This window comes from Sesamum indicum, linkage group LG8 (genome assembly GCF_026168435.1).
Source record: "Sesamum indicum cultivar Baizhima isolate 11 linkage group LG8, ASM2616843v1, whole genome shotgun sequence".
In the NCBI taxonomy this organism is placed as follows: domain Eukaryota; kingdom Viridiplantae; phylum Streptophyta; class Magnoliopsida; order Lamiales; family Pedaliaceae; genus Sesamum; species Sesamum indicum.
In genome coordinates, this window is record NC_142664.1 from 3,603,930 (window position 1) to 3,622,419 (window position 18,490).

General features: G+C 31.6%; 2 protein-coding genes across 2 annotated transcripts; one reads left to right on the plus strand and one right to left on the minus strand.

The window, feature by feature from the left end:
• Positions 1 to 1,325: 1,325 nt before the first annotated feature.
• Positions 1,326 to 2,930, minus strand: LOC105167656 (myb-related protein 306). The gene is made up of 3 exons (XM_011087454.3): positions 2,625 to 2,930; positions 2,407 to 2,536; positions 1,326 to 2,284 (listed from the first exon to the last, which is right to left on the minus strand). The coding sequence occupies exons 1-3, from the start codon at positions 2,755 to 2,757 to the stop codon at positions 1,600 to 1,602; spliced, it is 948 nt and encodes a 315-aa protein (XP_011085756.1). The 5' UTR covers positions 2,758 to 2,930; the 3' UTR covers positions 1,326 to 1,599.
• Positions 2,931 to 14,041: 11,111 nt separating this feature from the next.
• Positions 14,042 to 17,153, plus strand: LOC105167657 (uncharacterized). The gene is made up of 5 exons (XM_011087456.3): positions 14,042 to 14,384; positions 14,498 to 15,654; positions 15,738 to 16,151; positions 16,387 to 16,619; positions 16,758 to 17,153. Exons 1-5 carry the CDS (start codon positions 14,287 to 14,289, stop codon positions 17,010 to 17,012), a joined length of 2,157 nt encoding a protein of 718 aa, XP_011085758.1. The 5' UTR covers positions 14,042 to 14,286; the 3' UTR covers positions 17,013 to 17,153.
• The last annotated feature ends 1,337 nt before the right edge of the window (positions 17,154 to 18,490 follow it).

Below are 18,490 nucleotides of genomic sequence, written 5' to 3' on the forward strand. Positions count from 1 at the left end.
ATTAAATTTCTCAAAATTAAGATATCAACAATTCATTGATCCAATCTGTTATTACTTATGGCAATGGGTAGTTATTATATATGGTTAAAAGTGAAAAAAATATATTATAAATAGTAATTAATTATAACTATATATATGTTATAGTTACTAGTCGTTGCTTCTACAAACAACGTTAAAACTAGTCACAGTCAAACATCATAGCAAATGTTCATTAATCATGTCCAAAATTTAATTTTTTGTATCACTTTTGTTTGACTTTGGTGGATAATACTGATTTTACACAATTTTTAAGTCATTATTATTACAATGGTGGGAATAATTTATTTTGAAGTCATGGTTAATAACTTAGTATTACAATTTTACATTATTCAAAGTATTCGATTTTTAATAGTATACATAACATACGTCTCTTAACTTAGTTAGTTGTTTAATTAGTAGCTTTTATTTTGTAAAACTTATAAATATTTATATATATATATATATATATTATGTTGGATTTATCACCAATTAATAAAAATGTTGTTTTGATGATTGATTGAAGTACTAGTACTAACATTTGTTATGGTTTGAACTGCCACAATTAAAACACAGTATTATATGGTAATAAAATATCAAATTCTAATTTTTGAAAACATCACTAAATATATATATATATATATATATATATTAAGTTACATTAATTTTAATTTGTCATATATAATTGTTAGTGATTAGAATTGTACATAAAGTATCACTACGGATAATTAACACATTTATAGCGACAAAATAATATAATTTTTTGTCACTAGATTGTCGTCGTCGTCGTGGTATATGTATTCGTTATTAATTATATTTGGTGACAATTTTATTACATATTTTTATTACTAAATTTTGCTAATTAAGAACAACTTTTAATAAATAAAAGATCATTATTAAACTGTAAAATTTATTATTAGGATAAAATAAAAATTAAAATGAAGTTCGGATGACTACCTCTTCACAACCAGCATTTAATACCGCCTAGCTAGTATTTGCCGACTGAATTTGCCACAATTATGGCACAATAATATATGTGGCTGCAGCCAATAAAATTAATTAAAAGGGGACTTAATTGCAATTTGACATAGTCACATATTTAAATAGATTGCAAATAAAGAATTTGAAATTTTGAATAATTTATAAATTTTAATTTTTTTTATTTATTTACAAACAAAGAGTTTGAATAACTTATAAAGTCCAAAATTTTCTCACTCGAGCAATTCGATGGCACATCTTCACAAAAAAAGCGCAAAACTCATCCAGAACGGACCATATATTGCGTAATAGGTTATAATAGCTATTCCATATGCTAAAAAGAATAATCCATTCATCAAACAATAAATACAGAATTATCAGACAGAACCATACAGAGAAAATTTTATTTTCACTTAGAACACTTATAATTACTGGGACAAATTAATAACTATATGTTATACTACTGTTAACCACACTGAATTTGGAGATGATTAACGTTGGATATTAATCTTAATTTCCAGGCCTCACTTAGACAAAAAAGTTAAGAAAAAAATCCTTAATGTCATGAGGGCCTAAGAAAGAAAAATTAAGATAAAATCTTGCCTTCTAAAATAAACTTGGATTTTCATCATCAAATGAGAAGTCAGTTAAATAATCCTTCCCTAGTTGATCTCCGAGAAGCCAATTCTCAAGAACTGATAGTTGATGATCAGCCGGGTCGGGTTTGGATTCCACGAGAATGTCGAGGCTGCAGGGAGAAGCTGATGATCTTGACAAATCATCAGAACTTGAAGATTCAAACAATGATTCGAACCCTTGATGAGACACATCATAAACCCCCCCACTTTGGGTCTGATCAGTACAATTAGCCGAATCCAGAGTGGTATTGTTGGATGAATTCTGAGTACTTGAACAAGACTTGGATTGATGTTCAGATTTTGGTGTTGTAGTTTTCCCCCATTGTTTGAGCAATCTGGCTATGTTGTCGGTGCTGGAAGCGTAGGAAGAAGCCTGACAGGGATTCCTGTAGGCTAAGCTGCAGGCATTTGAAGGGATCAAATGGGTTGTGGTGTTGTCAACAGATAATGCGTCGTGGAGGGCTTGTTTGGCTGTCTTGATATCAGCCTGAACCCTTCTCTCCCACTGCCCCCTGGAAATTGAATTATTAGATGAGAATCCATATTCCGACCCGTTTTGGAGCTTTTTGAGCTTCTTCTTCAAATGGGTATTCCAGTAGTTTTTAATGTCGTTGTCTGTTCTTTCAGGGAGATAAGAAGCTATAGCAGCCCATCTGCAAACAAAGACGACAATTTGACCACACCCATTTTTAATTAATTACAACATGAGCTGTCGACAGTAGTAAACTTGTGTAAGTATTGCAGAAATAAATCATGGGAAAAATTGATTTGGTACTTGTTGCCAAGAAGAGCTTGAAGCTGAATAATCATCTTTTCTTCATGGTCAGTGAAGGTTCCCCTCTTGATTCCAGGCCGGAGATAGTTAGTCCACCTTAGCCTGCAACTTTTACTGCATCTCTTCAGCCCTGGAAAGTGGAAATCATTTTCACTTCCATTTTTCAGCAACTGACGGGGATCGAAGAAGAAATTATGGGGTTTAATTTGATTAATTACCTGTAGTTGCTGGAACAGCCCTCCAATTTCCAGGACCATGTTCTTGAACATATGAAACTAACACTATATCTTCTTCAGGAGTCCATGGCCCTTTCTTAACTCCAACTTTATCACAGCATGGTGGCCTCCCCATTTCCTCTCTCTCTCTCTCTCTCTTGATTTCTTTCTTTGAAACAGGAGGGACAGTGGTGTAATGGGGTCTAAGGTTGTTTAATCAGGATATATAGAAAGGAGACACAGACAACAGTGTTTTCTCCAAACGATGACGCTGACCCTGGAAACCAAAACCAAAAAAAAACAAAGGACAAGAGTCAAAAGTTGACAGCAAAGGCATTTACTTCCACCATGGATTCTCTCTAAAGTCAGCTGTGTCCCTATGCCCCCCACCCCCCACCTCACCAAAACCCGCGTGGCATTCAATGTGCTTTGCGGCCCTCTGCGCTGCAGATTACAAAAACCCTAATTTCGGGTCTGCAAACAATAATTTGTTGCCCTGATTTTCTTTTATTTCTCTGTCTGCAGTTAATGAAATTGAACTTCGCCTTTATGCTGGAGGGGCCAATGTTATTAAGTTTTTGTATGCGTCCTACGGCTGCCTGTAATTGTAAGGAATCATCCCATCTCTAATTAATAACTCCATTCATGATCATAATGTATCTATTTTCGATCCATGGAATCGAAATTGCTAATTTTCAAGAGAATATATGTATATATACTGTTCTTTTCTTTTCTTCCTTTTCCACAAACGTTATTGTGATTTGTTTAACTCATGTTACATATACACTATGCTTGTACACTACAAAAAAATGATAAGGGAGTATTCCCTATTTCATAAATGTTAATTGGAAACAAGAATCTGTCAGGCAGTATTTTGAAAAACGGACGTCTGGATATAAAAGATTTAATATTTTGAAATTATAGTTTTCCTTGAAAATAGTTTACAAAGTATAGTAACAACTCATGTACAATTGAATGGTAGATTAATCTACTCATCTTGAAAAAATTAGACGCTTTGTTATCCAATGCACTGAATTTTAGTCACTTGGTCCAAAAATAAGATGGTTCAAGACTATATTATTGCACTACGTTAGAATCCTTCTCGATCAATAGCTCAGTCATCTATAGTCCCAATTTGGGAATCAGTGAGGGAGAGAGTGTAGAAGCAAATAGAGACATATTGTCTGAAGTGTGTGTCTGTTCTTTTGATCAGCATACTGTATCTGTAAAGACTTTACCATTAATTCAAAAGTTACACAAGAATAACAAAAACTTCCAAAACCTTAAAAATGTATAGAACTTGTTGTTTAAAAATTTTAGATTAATTCTAAAAATAAATACTCAAACGTTGGTCTTAATGCTTGGGGATGGGCGACGGCTCGTTTATGGATTTTCCACAATTCCATCCCTTCTAGTGAGATGATACCATGATTATCTTTTGTTGATATAAGTGGAGTACATCAATTTTGTTTTTGTTCATGCATCAAGAATTGAATTTGAGAATATATTTTTTGATAGATATTTCAAAATGATTGAAATCTTCATTAAATTTTAAATTCAGTAAAATTAGAAATAATTACTAAAAGATTTGAAATATTCATTACATTATTCAAATTCCGTATCAAATAAAATATCGAAAAGAAATATATAGTGTCATCTACCAATCAGAAAAAAGAAAAAAGAAAGAATCATAGAAGAGTCCAAAAATGAAATGGTCCAGCTGCCAGTTAAACAGCATTAATTAATTAAGCTAAAGTATAATGTACTAAATATAGATTTGCATTAATTAATGATGTGAGAAATCCAGGACGTGGTGGTTGCACACTCATCTCATCATCTACCTGTCTATTTCCAGTTCAATTCCTCCAAACACACACACACACACTATTACACACACAGTCGCAGACTATATATATATATACAGTATACACACACACATTGTGATTAATTGTGAATTGATTGAAATGGTGGTATGTTGAGAAATGGGTGCATGTGGGCCAAATTAATGAGAAATTATGGGGGTGTGGTGGGGACGACATTAATTAATTAGACCTCAATTAGTCTTTCTCACATTTTGGAAAAGGAGCAGTACTGGATATATAATTTGTATATATTGCCATGCACCACCCTCAATTATATATATATATATATTTGGTTGTTTATTTTAGTAATAATTAAAAATGGTTAGTTAATTATAAATTATCATAAAATTTAATAATTAATATGTTGATTGACATTTATGATTAAAAATTAATCATTATAGATTAATAATACCTACGTGTAATGAGATTCAAATTCAAAACAAAAACCCATATATAGTTTTGGGAATGGTTGCTTATATTTGAGTAATTATCAGTACCTTGATGGATTTACTTTATCTGATCACGACAAATAAAAATCCAAGAAAAAAGATCTTCAAGAGGAATAATAATGTAATGTTTTCTTTAATTCCTACAAATAGATAATAGAGCCAATAATATATAGGACTAGTGGTCCACATATCAATTAATTCCATCACAAAAAATGCGATTATGTAGTGATACATAGATCCAATAAATATATGAAACGTGTATTGTAATTAAATCATCATCAATAATTTGATGCCAGGCTATACATACACACTATATCATTATATATGAATCTTGAATCTTTACTAATCATGTGTGTACGTATTCAACATCGAATGCAAATGAGTAGTTTGAGTGATTTATTGAGAAATTCTAACATCATTTCTCTCCAGGGAGGCATTTTGTTAGAAAAAATTCCTCCCTATGTAATGAATTCGATTTACAAGATTGGCTAGATTAAGACTTTCTCCCTTATAAAGGGTTTTTTTTTTTTCAAATAAAATTATGAGCCTCATATGAAATTATAGGGAACAATATCTCGTGCAGTGGGATACCGATTGAATTCAAAATTGCATCATTCAGTTGCCTATGTAGGAATGAGGCCATGTGCCCCTTCTCAATTAATCTCTGGTTTGGGAGTTAATAATTTAGACAAGCATTCTACATTGGTTGCAAATGAATGGTTTGAGTGGCTGACAAGTCTTATATAAGGCCGTTCCTCCTTAACGAGACATCTTTACAGAACAAAATCATGACTCTCGCACGAAGTTAGAAACGGACGATATCTCTCGTAATGGAGAATCAATTGAATTGCAAGTCACATCAATTGAAAAAATTATTCTTTTTTCATTGGAAAATAATTGCAAGTATGGCTGCTATAAAAGCATTTATTTTATAATTTATATATTCATATTATGAAATATATATAATTAGGGACAATTACACTTTCATCCCCCGGGATTTGATGTAATACACGTAGACTCCTTGGCGTTTAAGAAATTACATCTAGCACCATTGACATTTACCTCCATCTAACAAATCAGAACCTTTGTTAGTCAAAATTCACTGAATTTGCTGATATTAAATAAAAAAAAAGTTGAAAAAAAAATGTATATTTACCTGATTGACTTATTACTGACTTATTATGGGTCAAGTAAATTTTTTTATAATCAAATTACCCTCATATGTCTTCACGTATTAATACATATAAGGAGGTATATGTTCACCGTCTAAGGGTAGTTTAGTTCGAAAAAAATTATTTGACCTACAATAAGTCAGTAATAAGTCAATCGATAATATATATCAATTTTCATTCAATTTTTCTGTTAATATCAGCAAATTTAGTAATTTTTTCACTAACGGAGGGACTAATTTGTTAGATGGAAGCAAACTTCAGGGATGCTATATGTAATTTCCTAAACCACTGAAAATTTACATATAATTATATCAAATTTTAGGAAAGAAAAATGTAATTACAACATTTTTTTTTCCTTTAAAGTTACGACGGTGCTTGGTTTTGCATACCCCGCCTTTTTTTTTTTTTTTCCCTTGATACAAAAATTTTAGATCTCTATATCTAGATGGACCATAAGAGTCAAAGTTAATGTACCAAAATTTTTATTTAATATATACACACTATATGTCTACAATGATATATTATTTAGGAAAAATTTCTATACATCTAATGTGTGTATATATACGTTAAATACGACTAATTTAAATAAAGCTATTAAAAAAATATATGCTTTCTTTGTGATTTTCCATTATTTTCTCTTAATTTTTTTGTTCTGGGGTTCATATATTAATTTTGCTCAGGTGGCCAATCAAATGCAATAAAATAAAAGTATAGAGGAAAATGCATTAATTTTGTGGTCCATGCTTGATTTATATGCTCCAGGCACAGCGGATCATGCATCATGCTCTGCCATACCTTTCAATACCAACTCTTCTTTCTTTTTTGCCCTAAATTTGCTTTTGCTGGACTCACCACAATCATAAGAACAAATATTACCTTTCATATGACTAATTGTTATAATTAAAACCTAAAAGTTGGCGAATATTAATTAATTATGATTATATAATGGTTATTAATATTTATTTCTATAAATAAGATCAAAATATTAATCACAGCTAAAACTTGTAATAAATATTATTGTTATGATTAAAACAATAGCAAAAATTCATTAACCGTAGTCAAAAATTAATTTTTTTATATTATTTTTGTTGGACTGTGGTGGATAATATTATTTTATCATGATATTTAAGTTGTGGTCGTTACAATATAAAGAATAATTCATTTTATTTTTTAGTGAATGTATTTGTTTTCATGCTTATAGTATGAAAAAATGTTGTGATATGCGAACAAGTTTAGCCATCGGGACAGCTCGTGGGTACTATGGACCATGCATGCAAAGTTCTTTTCTCCAGTACTGGAAAATTTTTATTTAAATCAGATTTAGTCGAACTAAATTAATCACAGCACAAATGTATCTGTCGATTCAAATCAATCACAGGCAAATGTACTTATACACTTAATATGTTATTGGCCATTTTTCTTAAATTGTACACTAATCACACTATAAATATATCATACTTGCTATATAATTAGTTTTTGATCTGATCAAATCCGATTTGAATTATAAATTCCCGTCCAATGCTATAGATTAACTTGTGATTCTGGTTGTTTTCATTTTCGTCAATTTTCTCATAGTTGAGGGGCATTTTAGTACTTTCACCATGTTTGGAAACTTATTTTATAGATTTTGGAAAATCGACCATTTTTTATTTTTTTTGCTCGTCACGACTGTTTACATTATTCAATACCTTTAAATTTAAAAATTTATTCAATATATAAATAATTTAAATATCAAATTTGTTCAAACGAAATAAAAAAAATAAGAGTATATATATATAATGTTCATGGTGCTCGAACTTACAATAAAAATTTATTAAAATTAATATATAACATTTCATTTTTTTAAGATTAATTACAATGTTTTTCCTTAATTAATCTTTAAACAAAGGATTTATTGCAATATTGAAATCTCTTAAAAGCCCATGAGGCCTTCGACTGCAAGCATTTATGGATGCCCATATATAAATACTAGGCCGAGTTCATGTTATCGAAAACACCCATCAAACTTAAAAGGTCGTGTTTGTTGAGTGTAATTTAATGTCCCAATCCTAATTTGCGACTTTTGGTGTGGAGGAGAAAGCGCGTACTAGTTAACAATACAAACAATCCTTTTCTCATATTACTAATTAGCAAATTATCCTTTTATAAAAAAAAAATATTAATTTACCTAATGTATTTTGCAAAATTTATAATTTTAAATTGCTTCATTTTGGAAAACACAAAAGATAATTTGTTCATTTATAATATCATAGAAAAATAAATTGTAATAAATCCATTCATTAGTAACAAGTAAAACATGATGCGTGTTTCCGGTTATTCATAATGATTTTTTTCTCTTTTTGTAGATACCACACCCATTCTACCTATACTTTCTTAGGGGACAGTCTAATGGTTTGAGGTTCAAAATATCATATTTAAGGTCTTGGGTTCGAATATTGTGTATGTTTGTGATATTGAACTCTAAACCACTAGGCTGTCCCCTAGGGATCATATTTTGGATAATTTTCGTATTATTCATTTGTATTTCACATTTTGAATATCTTAACATCACTCATTTTATTGATATTTAAACAAATTGTTAACTATTGAATGAAAATATGCTCTCTCATCATAAAAAAGAAAAGTGCAACATTTGACTATGGCTAATTGTCATGGTCAAAAAATAAATAGTCGTGGCAAATAGTTATTGACCACGGTCATACAACGGTTGTCGACTGTAGTATCTTGAGCCATGATAAATAGCTTTTTCTTGGTGAAAAATATATATTTTTGCATCAATCTTATCTAATTGTGATCAATAAAAATTATTTATCATGACTTTTAATTCATAATTATTAAAATTATAATCAATAATTATTTTTTTTCTAGTACATAAAGCTGGATATAGGTAGGGACAAGTCCTAGCAGCATAAGGGCGCGGAGAGGGTCTATGAGGTTTTGGATAATAATAACACCCAATAAAATGTTGATATATAATTAAATGGCATTCTATGAGCCATCTATTGCTTTGGCTCAATAAAGTCAGTAAATTATTATTTATTTTTATCAACATCATCATTGCAGTCATTATTATTATTATTTTGAAAATGTAAAAGAAAAATAACAATATTTTACGTATTAAAACCTTGAAAAGTGAAATTGATGACATATTAAAACCTTTAAAAGAAGATAAATAATTTTTTTATTAGGGGATTTAGTTTATTTCATGATAGTGAAAAGGCCCATAAAAAGATAACAACTCAGCCCAGATGCTCAAACTATGTGAATTACAAATCCATTGCGAGAATATTTGTCCTCTTCATTTGGCCCAACCAAACAACTCATCCTTGATTTTTCTTTTAGGAATAAATTATGATTTGACATAATTATACATAAACTCTTGATAATTTAGAAAATGGATAATTATACTTTCTACTTCTGAGGTTTGATGTAATTACACATAAATTTTTTATAGTTTGAGAAATTACATCTAGTACCCCTGAAATTTACTTCCGTATAACAAATAAGTCCGTTCGTTAGTCCAAATTTCCCTAATTTACTGATAATTAACAAAAATATTATAAAATAATTTATATTTATCCCCAATTGACTTATAACAGATTAAATAAATCTTTTTATGACCAAATAACTTTCATACATCTTCACGCATTAATGCATGTGAGGAGGTATATTTTCATCGTTATAAGGGTAGTTTAGTCTAAAAAAATTATTCGACTTTTAATAAGTCAACTTTAAGTTAATCAAAGGAAAATATCAAATTTCATTCAATTTCTTTTATTAATATCAATAAATTCAGTGAATTTTGACTAACTGTGAGACTTATTTGTTAGACAGATGCAAACCTCAGGGGTGCTAGATGTAATTTTTCAAACCACAAGGGTCTACGTGTAATTACGCCAAACCTCATGCCAGAGAAGTGTAATTATCCCTTTAGAAAATTATATTTAGGATATCGGAGGTTTGCTTTCGTCTAACAAATAGGCCCCTCTGTTGGTGACAATTAATTGAATATTTTTATATTAACAAAAAAAATGAATGAAAATTGATATTTATCATCGATTAACTTATTATTAACTTATTGTAACTACCTTTATAACGGTGAAAAAATACTTTCTCACATGTATTAATCTGTGGATACGTATGAGGGTAATTTAGTCGTATAAAAAGTTATTTGACCTGAAATAAATTAATAATAAGTCAATTGTAGGTAAATATAAATTGTTATCCTATTATTTTTGTTAATATCAGCAAATTCAGTGAATTTTGACTAACGAAGGAACTTATTTGTTAAATGATGACAAATCCTATATATGTTAAATATAATTTTTCAAATCACATAAAGTCTATATATAGTTATATTAAATTTTAGGAAAGGGAAGTATAATTATCCCATTCTTCTATGATTGTGTTTGATTGGTGGGAATGATATCTTATACATAGAAAATAAATTAAAGTTCATACAAATGTTTGACAATTGGCATCTAATGTACGACAAAGAAATGAAAACTGTATTTAGATAAGTCGACAAAAATGTCATCGTCATCTTTATATATATTTATATGTATATAAATATTATATGTATCTTATATTGACAACATACCTACACAAATATAGAATTAATTTTATAAATGATTCAAATCAGAGTAAAATATATGATTGTTTAAATATATTTGAATTATTATCAACTATGAAATTGTGTTTGATTATTGATTCAGTCTAATCAAGTTCTAATTAAATAAAAAACGAGTCGAACTTGAGTAATTTAATATTTTTAAATATATTTTATTATTTTTGTACTTATTGAATCAAACTCAAACAGAGCTTGAAAACTTGTTGAACAAAAAACTTTGTTCAATCGAGTATCGAGTAGTTTGATTTATTTTTTTTTGTCTTAGTTAGAGCAAGTAAAAAGAAAAGAAAATAAAAATCGAACAATAAAGTAGTCAATGCGCGTGCATTAATATGATAAATTACATTAGATATTGATTCTCTTATTTGTAATTTGATTCGGGTCGAAATTAGCGATCTCCTGAGACGATCTCACTGCTTATATCCAACTCTTCCTAGATTAGATTTCGGGTTCCCTGAGAATAAACACGAACCGTGAGCTCGTCGGACACGTCCCCAACAATGACCCTTCGATGCTCAAGTTAGGTTGATCGAGATAAATGTATGTGATCTCAAAGTTCTATCTCAATAAATACGTAGCAGTTACCTCAATAATGGCGTATCGGGGTCTATTTATAGAGCACAGTTGGGTATCGGGTACTGGGCCACGTGGCCTTATTCTACTGGCTCATGTTCTGATCGAACGGCTTCTATTGTCCGGGTGTTCAGTCAGTTTGTGCGACCCCGAGTCGGGTCCTCCGCCACCTGCCCGTTACAAGAGGCGCGGATCCTGATCGCGAAATGACCCTAATGTCCTTAATGAAGGGTAATCTGGTCTTATTGCAGGGGTTACAAGTGTATACCCATCATAATTAAATGCTCATAATTAATCTAATCAAAATAGATTTGGATAATTGGACTGCATTTAAAAGGAAATGAAATAATGTACTGAAAAAATGTAGAATGTATGAGGACTAATGTGGATAAATAGAAAAGATAGGGTTAAAACAAAATTAGAAAAGAAACATAGGTAGGAGGCGCATATATAATATAAGTCTATGGAGGATTTCTATTAACGCAATTAAAAACTATTAAATAGCATAAATTATAGAGTGTGGATAATAATTCATGTGACTGTAATTCTGATATAATATAAGCTATACCATTTAATAAGGTTAGATGCAATAAGAACCCTATAAATATACTAATAAATGAAAATTTCTTTTATGAATTGAAAAGAAAAAGACAATGTAATTCTTGAATTTATGACAAGGGTAAATTGCCTCAAATTTTACTGAGATTTAATATAATTATGAATAAGAGTGAAATGGGATGGATTTATGACATGGGTAAACTTGGGATCTGCCTCGCCAACTCTAAGAAGGATTTGGGACCGTCTTGCCCTTTTATGCTCTGCCGCATTGTGCTACAAAGTCCGTTGGGGTGGGTTTGATCTAATAGACCCAACTTTCTTTTCATTTTTTGGTAAAAAGAAAATCAATTATTTCACAAATATAAAGAAAAGTTAATGTATTACTTACAAATAAAATTATTCCATCTGCTAACTCAAATATTTAAGTACTTGAATAAAAAAAAGGTGTCACGTAGACATAAGATTGTTCGTAGTAACATAAACAAATTATAACATTTTTCAAACTACACATAAGATTAATTCTTGAGAGTATAGGGAAATTAGTCATATACAATTTTTTTAAATATATGTGCATATATATAACTATGTCCTAGCGTGTTCTTATGGACCTAAAGCCTGCCCCTGATCCAAGTGTGTCCAATTTTTAGAACTCACTACCCACCTCGGTCTCCATTTTTTGGATCGAACTGCCAATTCGGGATGGGGGCGGGGTTATGGTTGTCCATGTATGGGCCAATTACCAGCCCTAATTATAAATATCACTCATTATTTGAGAGATTATCGATGTTCCTTGTATGTAATTACATAAAATATTAATTTTATTTTTATTTTAAAAAAAATAATAAATTATATAAAAATATTGGATGGACGTTGGTATATAAAAATATAAAAATATGATGTTGGAAGGACTCTGTTACACAGAAATGTTTAAAAAAAAACATGTATAATTAATTCGTGGTTTAAATAGTTATTTTGGGTAATTTAATACAAAATTTAGAAAAAGCCCTAATTGAAGTTAACAGAATTTTGTTATACTTCCATTATTATCAGAGATATTAGTAATTTTTTAAATAATAATAAAATATTTTTAATATCAAATTTCAAAACAGCTTGACATAATGGGGGAGACAGTAAAGTTTTTACTAAAAATTTGGGGATCATACTGTCATTTTTGTTATAAAAAGGAGTTTTGTGCTAATTACTGCTCTGACAAAGTTAAAATGCAATTAACCCTCATTTAATATTTTTGTATGGGATAATTACATAGATTTGGTGTACTTATATATCTGTGTTTAAAAAATTATATCTAATACCCATGTATTTATTTGCATCTAATAATTAGATTCCTCCATTAATTAAAATTAACTGAATTTGCTGATATTAACAAAAAAAAATTGAATTAAAATTCATATTTTCCACAATTGACATGTTAATAACTTATAGTAGGTCAAATCAATATTTTCCAACTAAACTACCCTTACAAAAGTGAAGATATATCTGGTCATTCATTAATTTGTGAAGATGTATAATGATTGTTTGTCATTTGACCTGTATTAAGTCAATAATAAGTGAATCGATGGTAAATATAAATTTTGATTCAATCTTTTTACTAATATCAATAAATTCGATAAAAATCTAGCTAACAAAATGATCTATTTGTCAAATATAAACAAATATTAGAGATATTAAATATAATTTTTTAAATTACACACAAAAAAATTATATATAATTATATTAAATTTAATGAGAGAATAGTGTAATTATTCATTTTTATATTTATCTGTGTAGGAAACAGTAGAGGATAATGGCCCCACCGGTGTGTTTTCTCCTCCCGCCTGTCAAAAAGTTGTCGACGCCAATTATCTGAAATTGACGTGAAAATTCATCCTATTATCATAATCAGTCCTCAGTAAAACGTAAATCCTCAATCTCACTCTCTCTATTAAGTGAACCCATAAACTGACATCTCAACTGATAAATTCTCATAAAACCTGCCAAAAAAGCTCAACAATTTTCCCCTTTTACTAAACTAAGAAACTTATCCATGTAACAAACCATAGAATTCCTAGGAAGTAAGCAAGCGCAGGGAATGAAGTGAGCCCTGGTCGGTCGCTGCCGGGTAACTGTCTCCCCCCTCAAATTCTTGCTTTCAATCCTCATCATCCTTGAATTCCTCCCGTTAGGTCGGATTTCAACTTCTTCTCACCCTCACCCGGATTTTTTCTTTGACCCGAATCCGTTTTTGTTCTTTAGGTGCAAAGTCCATTCCCCCCTTTGAAACATTCAAAGCAGGCATGAATCACGTCACCCGCATTTCCCCCTGTTTCTTTGCTTCCAACTGAATTTACATACACCCCTGATTAAATTGATGGCTTCCCTGGAAATCTCTTCCTGTTCAGCTGCATTTCCAGTTTTCTCAACATGGGCTCTAATTCTTGTCGAAAACTGACTTCTTTCATTCATGCTGTTTCCATACATTTTCTCTTGCTTTTCACTTTCATATCCACCTACATTTTCAGGTCCAAAAAATAAAAGGAAAAAAAAAAAGGGCTTGTTTTGTCATTTAAAGTTTCATCATAGCATTCTCTGTTTCTTAGGAATTTTCAATTAAACGGGTTCTGTTTGCACGCAGGTTGCAACGATATGGTGGTTTCTTGAAGAAGAGCGATAAGGAAATAACTCTTTTGGAAGCAGGGTCGGAGAGTGAAGCTGAGGAAGATGTTGCTAAGTTCAGAGATTTTGATACTGATGCCGAGGAAGAAGAGAAACCAGAGTTACCTTTGAAATTCAAGTTTCCAACCTTCGAAGAATTTAGCAGAATCCAGGCAGAGACAGGTGATTTGTTTTATGAAATTGATGGTAATGAAATCGGTGAGTTTTCTGAGGATGAGGAGGTTGTTGATGGAAGATTTTTGAGAGTTTATGAGGAAACAGGATGTTTTCAGGCATTTGATGGAGAGGAAAATGAGAAAACTGAGAGAGTGGAATTTGCAGAAAGTTCAGAAAAGAAGGCATTGCCAGTTCAAGAACCGGAACAGGAACAATTTTTTGATGAATCTCAGTTTTGTTGTGAGGAAAACAGTGACGGTTTCCTGTCTGTAGGAGATTTCAAATATATTGATTGTGAGGACGAGAAAATAGTATCGTCAGAGAGTGAACTGTCGGAGCCTGGAGAAAATCAGGACTTGTCAGAGTATTTCGCTGATGAAGAAATTAGTGATACTATGGAGGAGGTCAAGAAATTGGAAGAGTACAATTTACAGAGTCCCAATGGATTGAACTCAGATTTTCTGTCTGAGAAAGATTTCAATGAAAATTCAGGTCTTGAATTTGACGCTGAATTTCCTCAAAATGGTGATGTAAGAATGAAGAGTGGTAATAATTCTGAAAAAACAAAGCCTAACGATACATCGACATCGGATTCTGGGGATGCAAACAGACTTGAGACACTGTGGGAGCATCAAGAATTGATTGAGCAGTTAAAAATGGAACTAAAAGATGCATCCATGTCCGATTCTGGCGACGCAAACAAGCTGGAGTCACTGTGGGAGCATCAAGAATTGATTGAGCAGTTGAAAATGGAACTCAAAAAGATCCGAGCGACAGGCCTGCCCACGATTTTAGAAGAATCGGAGTCCCCACACATAATGGACGGCTTGAAGCCATGGAAGATCGACGAAAACTTCCAGCATGAAGATTGCATGGATGAGCTTCACAAATTCTACAAAAGCTACACGGAAATGATGCGTAAATTTGATATCTTGAACTACCAGAAGATGTACGCCATGGGTTAGTCCACAAATTCATATTGTATTAATCTGTTGCTTTACTTTAATCTTTAGACACCCTTCATGCAATTGTACCAACTGCAGGTTTTCTTCAGCTTAAGGATCCTTTCCAATCAACATCGCAGCAAAAGCCTTCGGCTCCAACACTCAGATCCCTTGTCTCTCAAAACCTTTGGCTGTTCAAACATAAAAGCCACGGCAGTGATCCTGTTAAGAAGTTTGTCAATGAGTTGGAGGGCGATCTTGAGGTGGTATACGTGGGACAGACGTGCCTGTCCTGGGAAATCTTGCGCTGGCAATACGAGAAAGCCTTAGATCTGTGGAACTCTGATCCCGATGGAATCCATCGGTACAATGAGGTTGCCGGTGAGTTCCAGCAGTTTCAAGTGCTCGTCCAAAGATTCATAGAAGATGGACCTTTCCAGGGGACAAGAGTTCAGAGTTATGTCAAGAGTCGATGTGTTCTTCGTAATCTTCTCCAGGTTCCTGTCATAAGAGGTGACGGCGATTTTATTTTTACTTACAGGATGATTACATAACACTTTTTCTAGTTCATGTTTGACATTACTGATTCTGTCCTAAAGACAAGTATAAAACATAACTGTAAGAAAAATCAAGAGTTTTTTCTATGATGTGCCTAAATCTCAGGATGTGGCGGTGTAACTACTGCTTCATCTTAGGTGATGTAGCTAATGTAGTAATTTGAAAAACTACAAATTTGGCTCCTTGGCAGAGGACAATGTGAAAGACAAAAAGAAGGCCTGGAAACAAGATGGAGACGAATGCGCTATCACAAGCGACATGTTGGTGGACATCGTGGAAGAATCAATCAAAATATTTTGGCGATTTGTTCGAACGGACAAGGATTCCACCGCTCTAGCGATCAACGTCCACAAGAAAAATTCCCAACTTCACAACCCTCAAGACCTCAAGCTTCTACTCGAAGTCAGGAAAATTCTTCAAAAGGTTAGCCTTACCCCTTAACACCAATTTTCAACAACTCCTATAATTACAAACGAAACTCGAATTTCATTACGTTTCCAGTGGATTCATCCATGAATTACTGCTACACAGACAAAAACCACATTTGTTGTTATGATGCAGAAGGAAAGGAAGCTCAAGGATGTGGTGAGGAGTGAAAGTTGCATTTTGAGGAAATTCCAGCGGAGTAGGGAAGATGATTGGGACCAACTGCTTTACTTTTTCGCACAAGTAGATGTGAAATTAGTGGGCAAAGTGTTGAACATGTCGAAAATAACAAGAGACCAGCTTGTCTGGTGTAGGAACAAGTTGAGCAGGATTAGCTTTGTGAATAGGAAAATATGCGTAGAGCCCGCTTTTTCCCTCTTCCCTTGTTAATTTTCATAGGATGCTCGCTCGTTTCTTGCATGTACTTCTTCTTCTTACAGGAATCCAGGTGTAATATTTTACTTAGAAAAGTTTTCCTCCCTCATAATTTCTCTTTGGATATAGAAAAGTAAACGCGGTTCTGAGACTTCATATTGCTCTTTATTTATTATTCAGGGAGTTGTGTACATATTAGTATTTTCACTGCGGTAAAAAATGCTATCAACCCTACAAATATACACAATAATTTCACATAAAATTAACAACTTCATAATTATCAATTGGAGTGTCCGAATAATTACTTACAGAATATAACAATTCGCTCGCTTTCAAGCTCATCTGTATCTGTAGTATGTGATCACAAGTTTGTATCAAGATTTGGTGGACAGAATTGGCGTGGGATTGAGGGCAAAATATATCTTGATGGATAAATGAGCCAAAGATTTTTGAAAGCTCAGTTTTGCTTGTATTACAAATATTTTCAATAATTGCAGAAAAAGCCCCCATAATCACCTAATATATCCCAAGTTTTCCCTAACCTACATCATTCTTCGCTCCCATCAAAGGATTGATATAATTATAAGGATGTTTGCAATAGTTTCTACATTTTATGGTGGGAATAAGTTGTGGAAAAAATTATAAGTTAAGAGTAAAAATTGGGAGTGTTTGAAACAAAAACTAAAAGTGAAAAAAAAAAAATTAAAGTTGGAGTGTTCGAAAAAAAAAAACCCTAATATATATAATTTTACTATCATGCTACAAAAGTTGGTAGGGGAGCTACTTTTACTTTAATCAACTTCATTTAGTACTTCAAAAGCAAAAGTTATAAAACAACAACTCTATTTTCAGCAATAATTAATAAGCGCTTATGTTAAACCCTTGCAAATACCCTTTATACGGGGAAGATCCCTTTTCATCCTTAGGGTTTTAATTTTGCGAAATTAGCCTTGGGGTTTTTTTTAATTCTATCCATGTCATCCTTAAACTTTACCAAGATTTATAGTCAATACAAGAATAACTGCGTACTTATGTCATGATGGTAGATATACTTATCCTATAATGTAAGATAAAAATTAGGAATTCATTTTTTTAATAGAGTCGATCCACTAAAATCTTGAGCAACGGTGTAGGATTAGATCCCAAAGATAATAAGTCTTTTTTTCTTAGAAAGGAAAGCTTTTTCAAAGATTCTATATAAATTTCTCCATGAAATCGAGATAGTTACTTTTGAAAAATTCTAACGATAGGTAGGAAAAAAGATAAAACGAAATAAAGTGGATTATTAATCCAAATTGAATCCAAATTTCAGTTTAAAACTCATGTGATGATCCTCAACAATTTTAGCAAATGATGTACTTATTTTTTTTTTTATATTACCATAAAAAATTGTACTTTTTCTTAATTTCCATTAAACTTTCAAATAATAATTTTTGCAAAAAGAAGGATGGATAAAAACATAAGACTTATAAATATTTGTTATGTTAATCTTT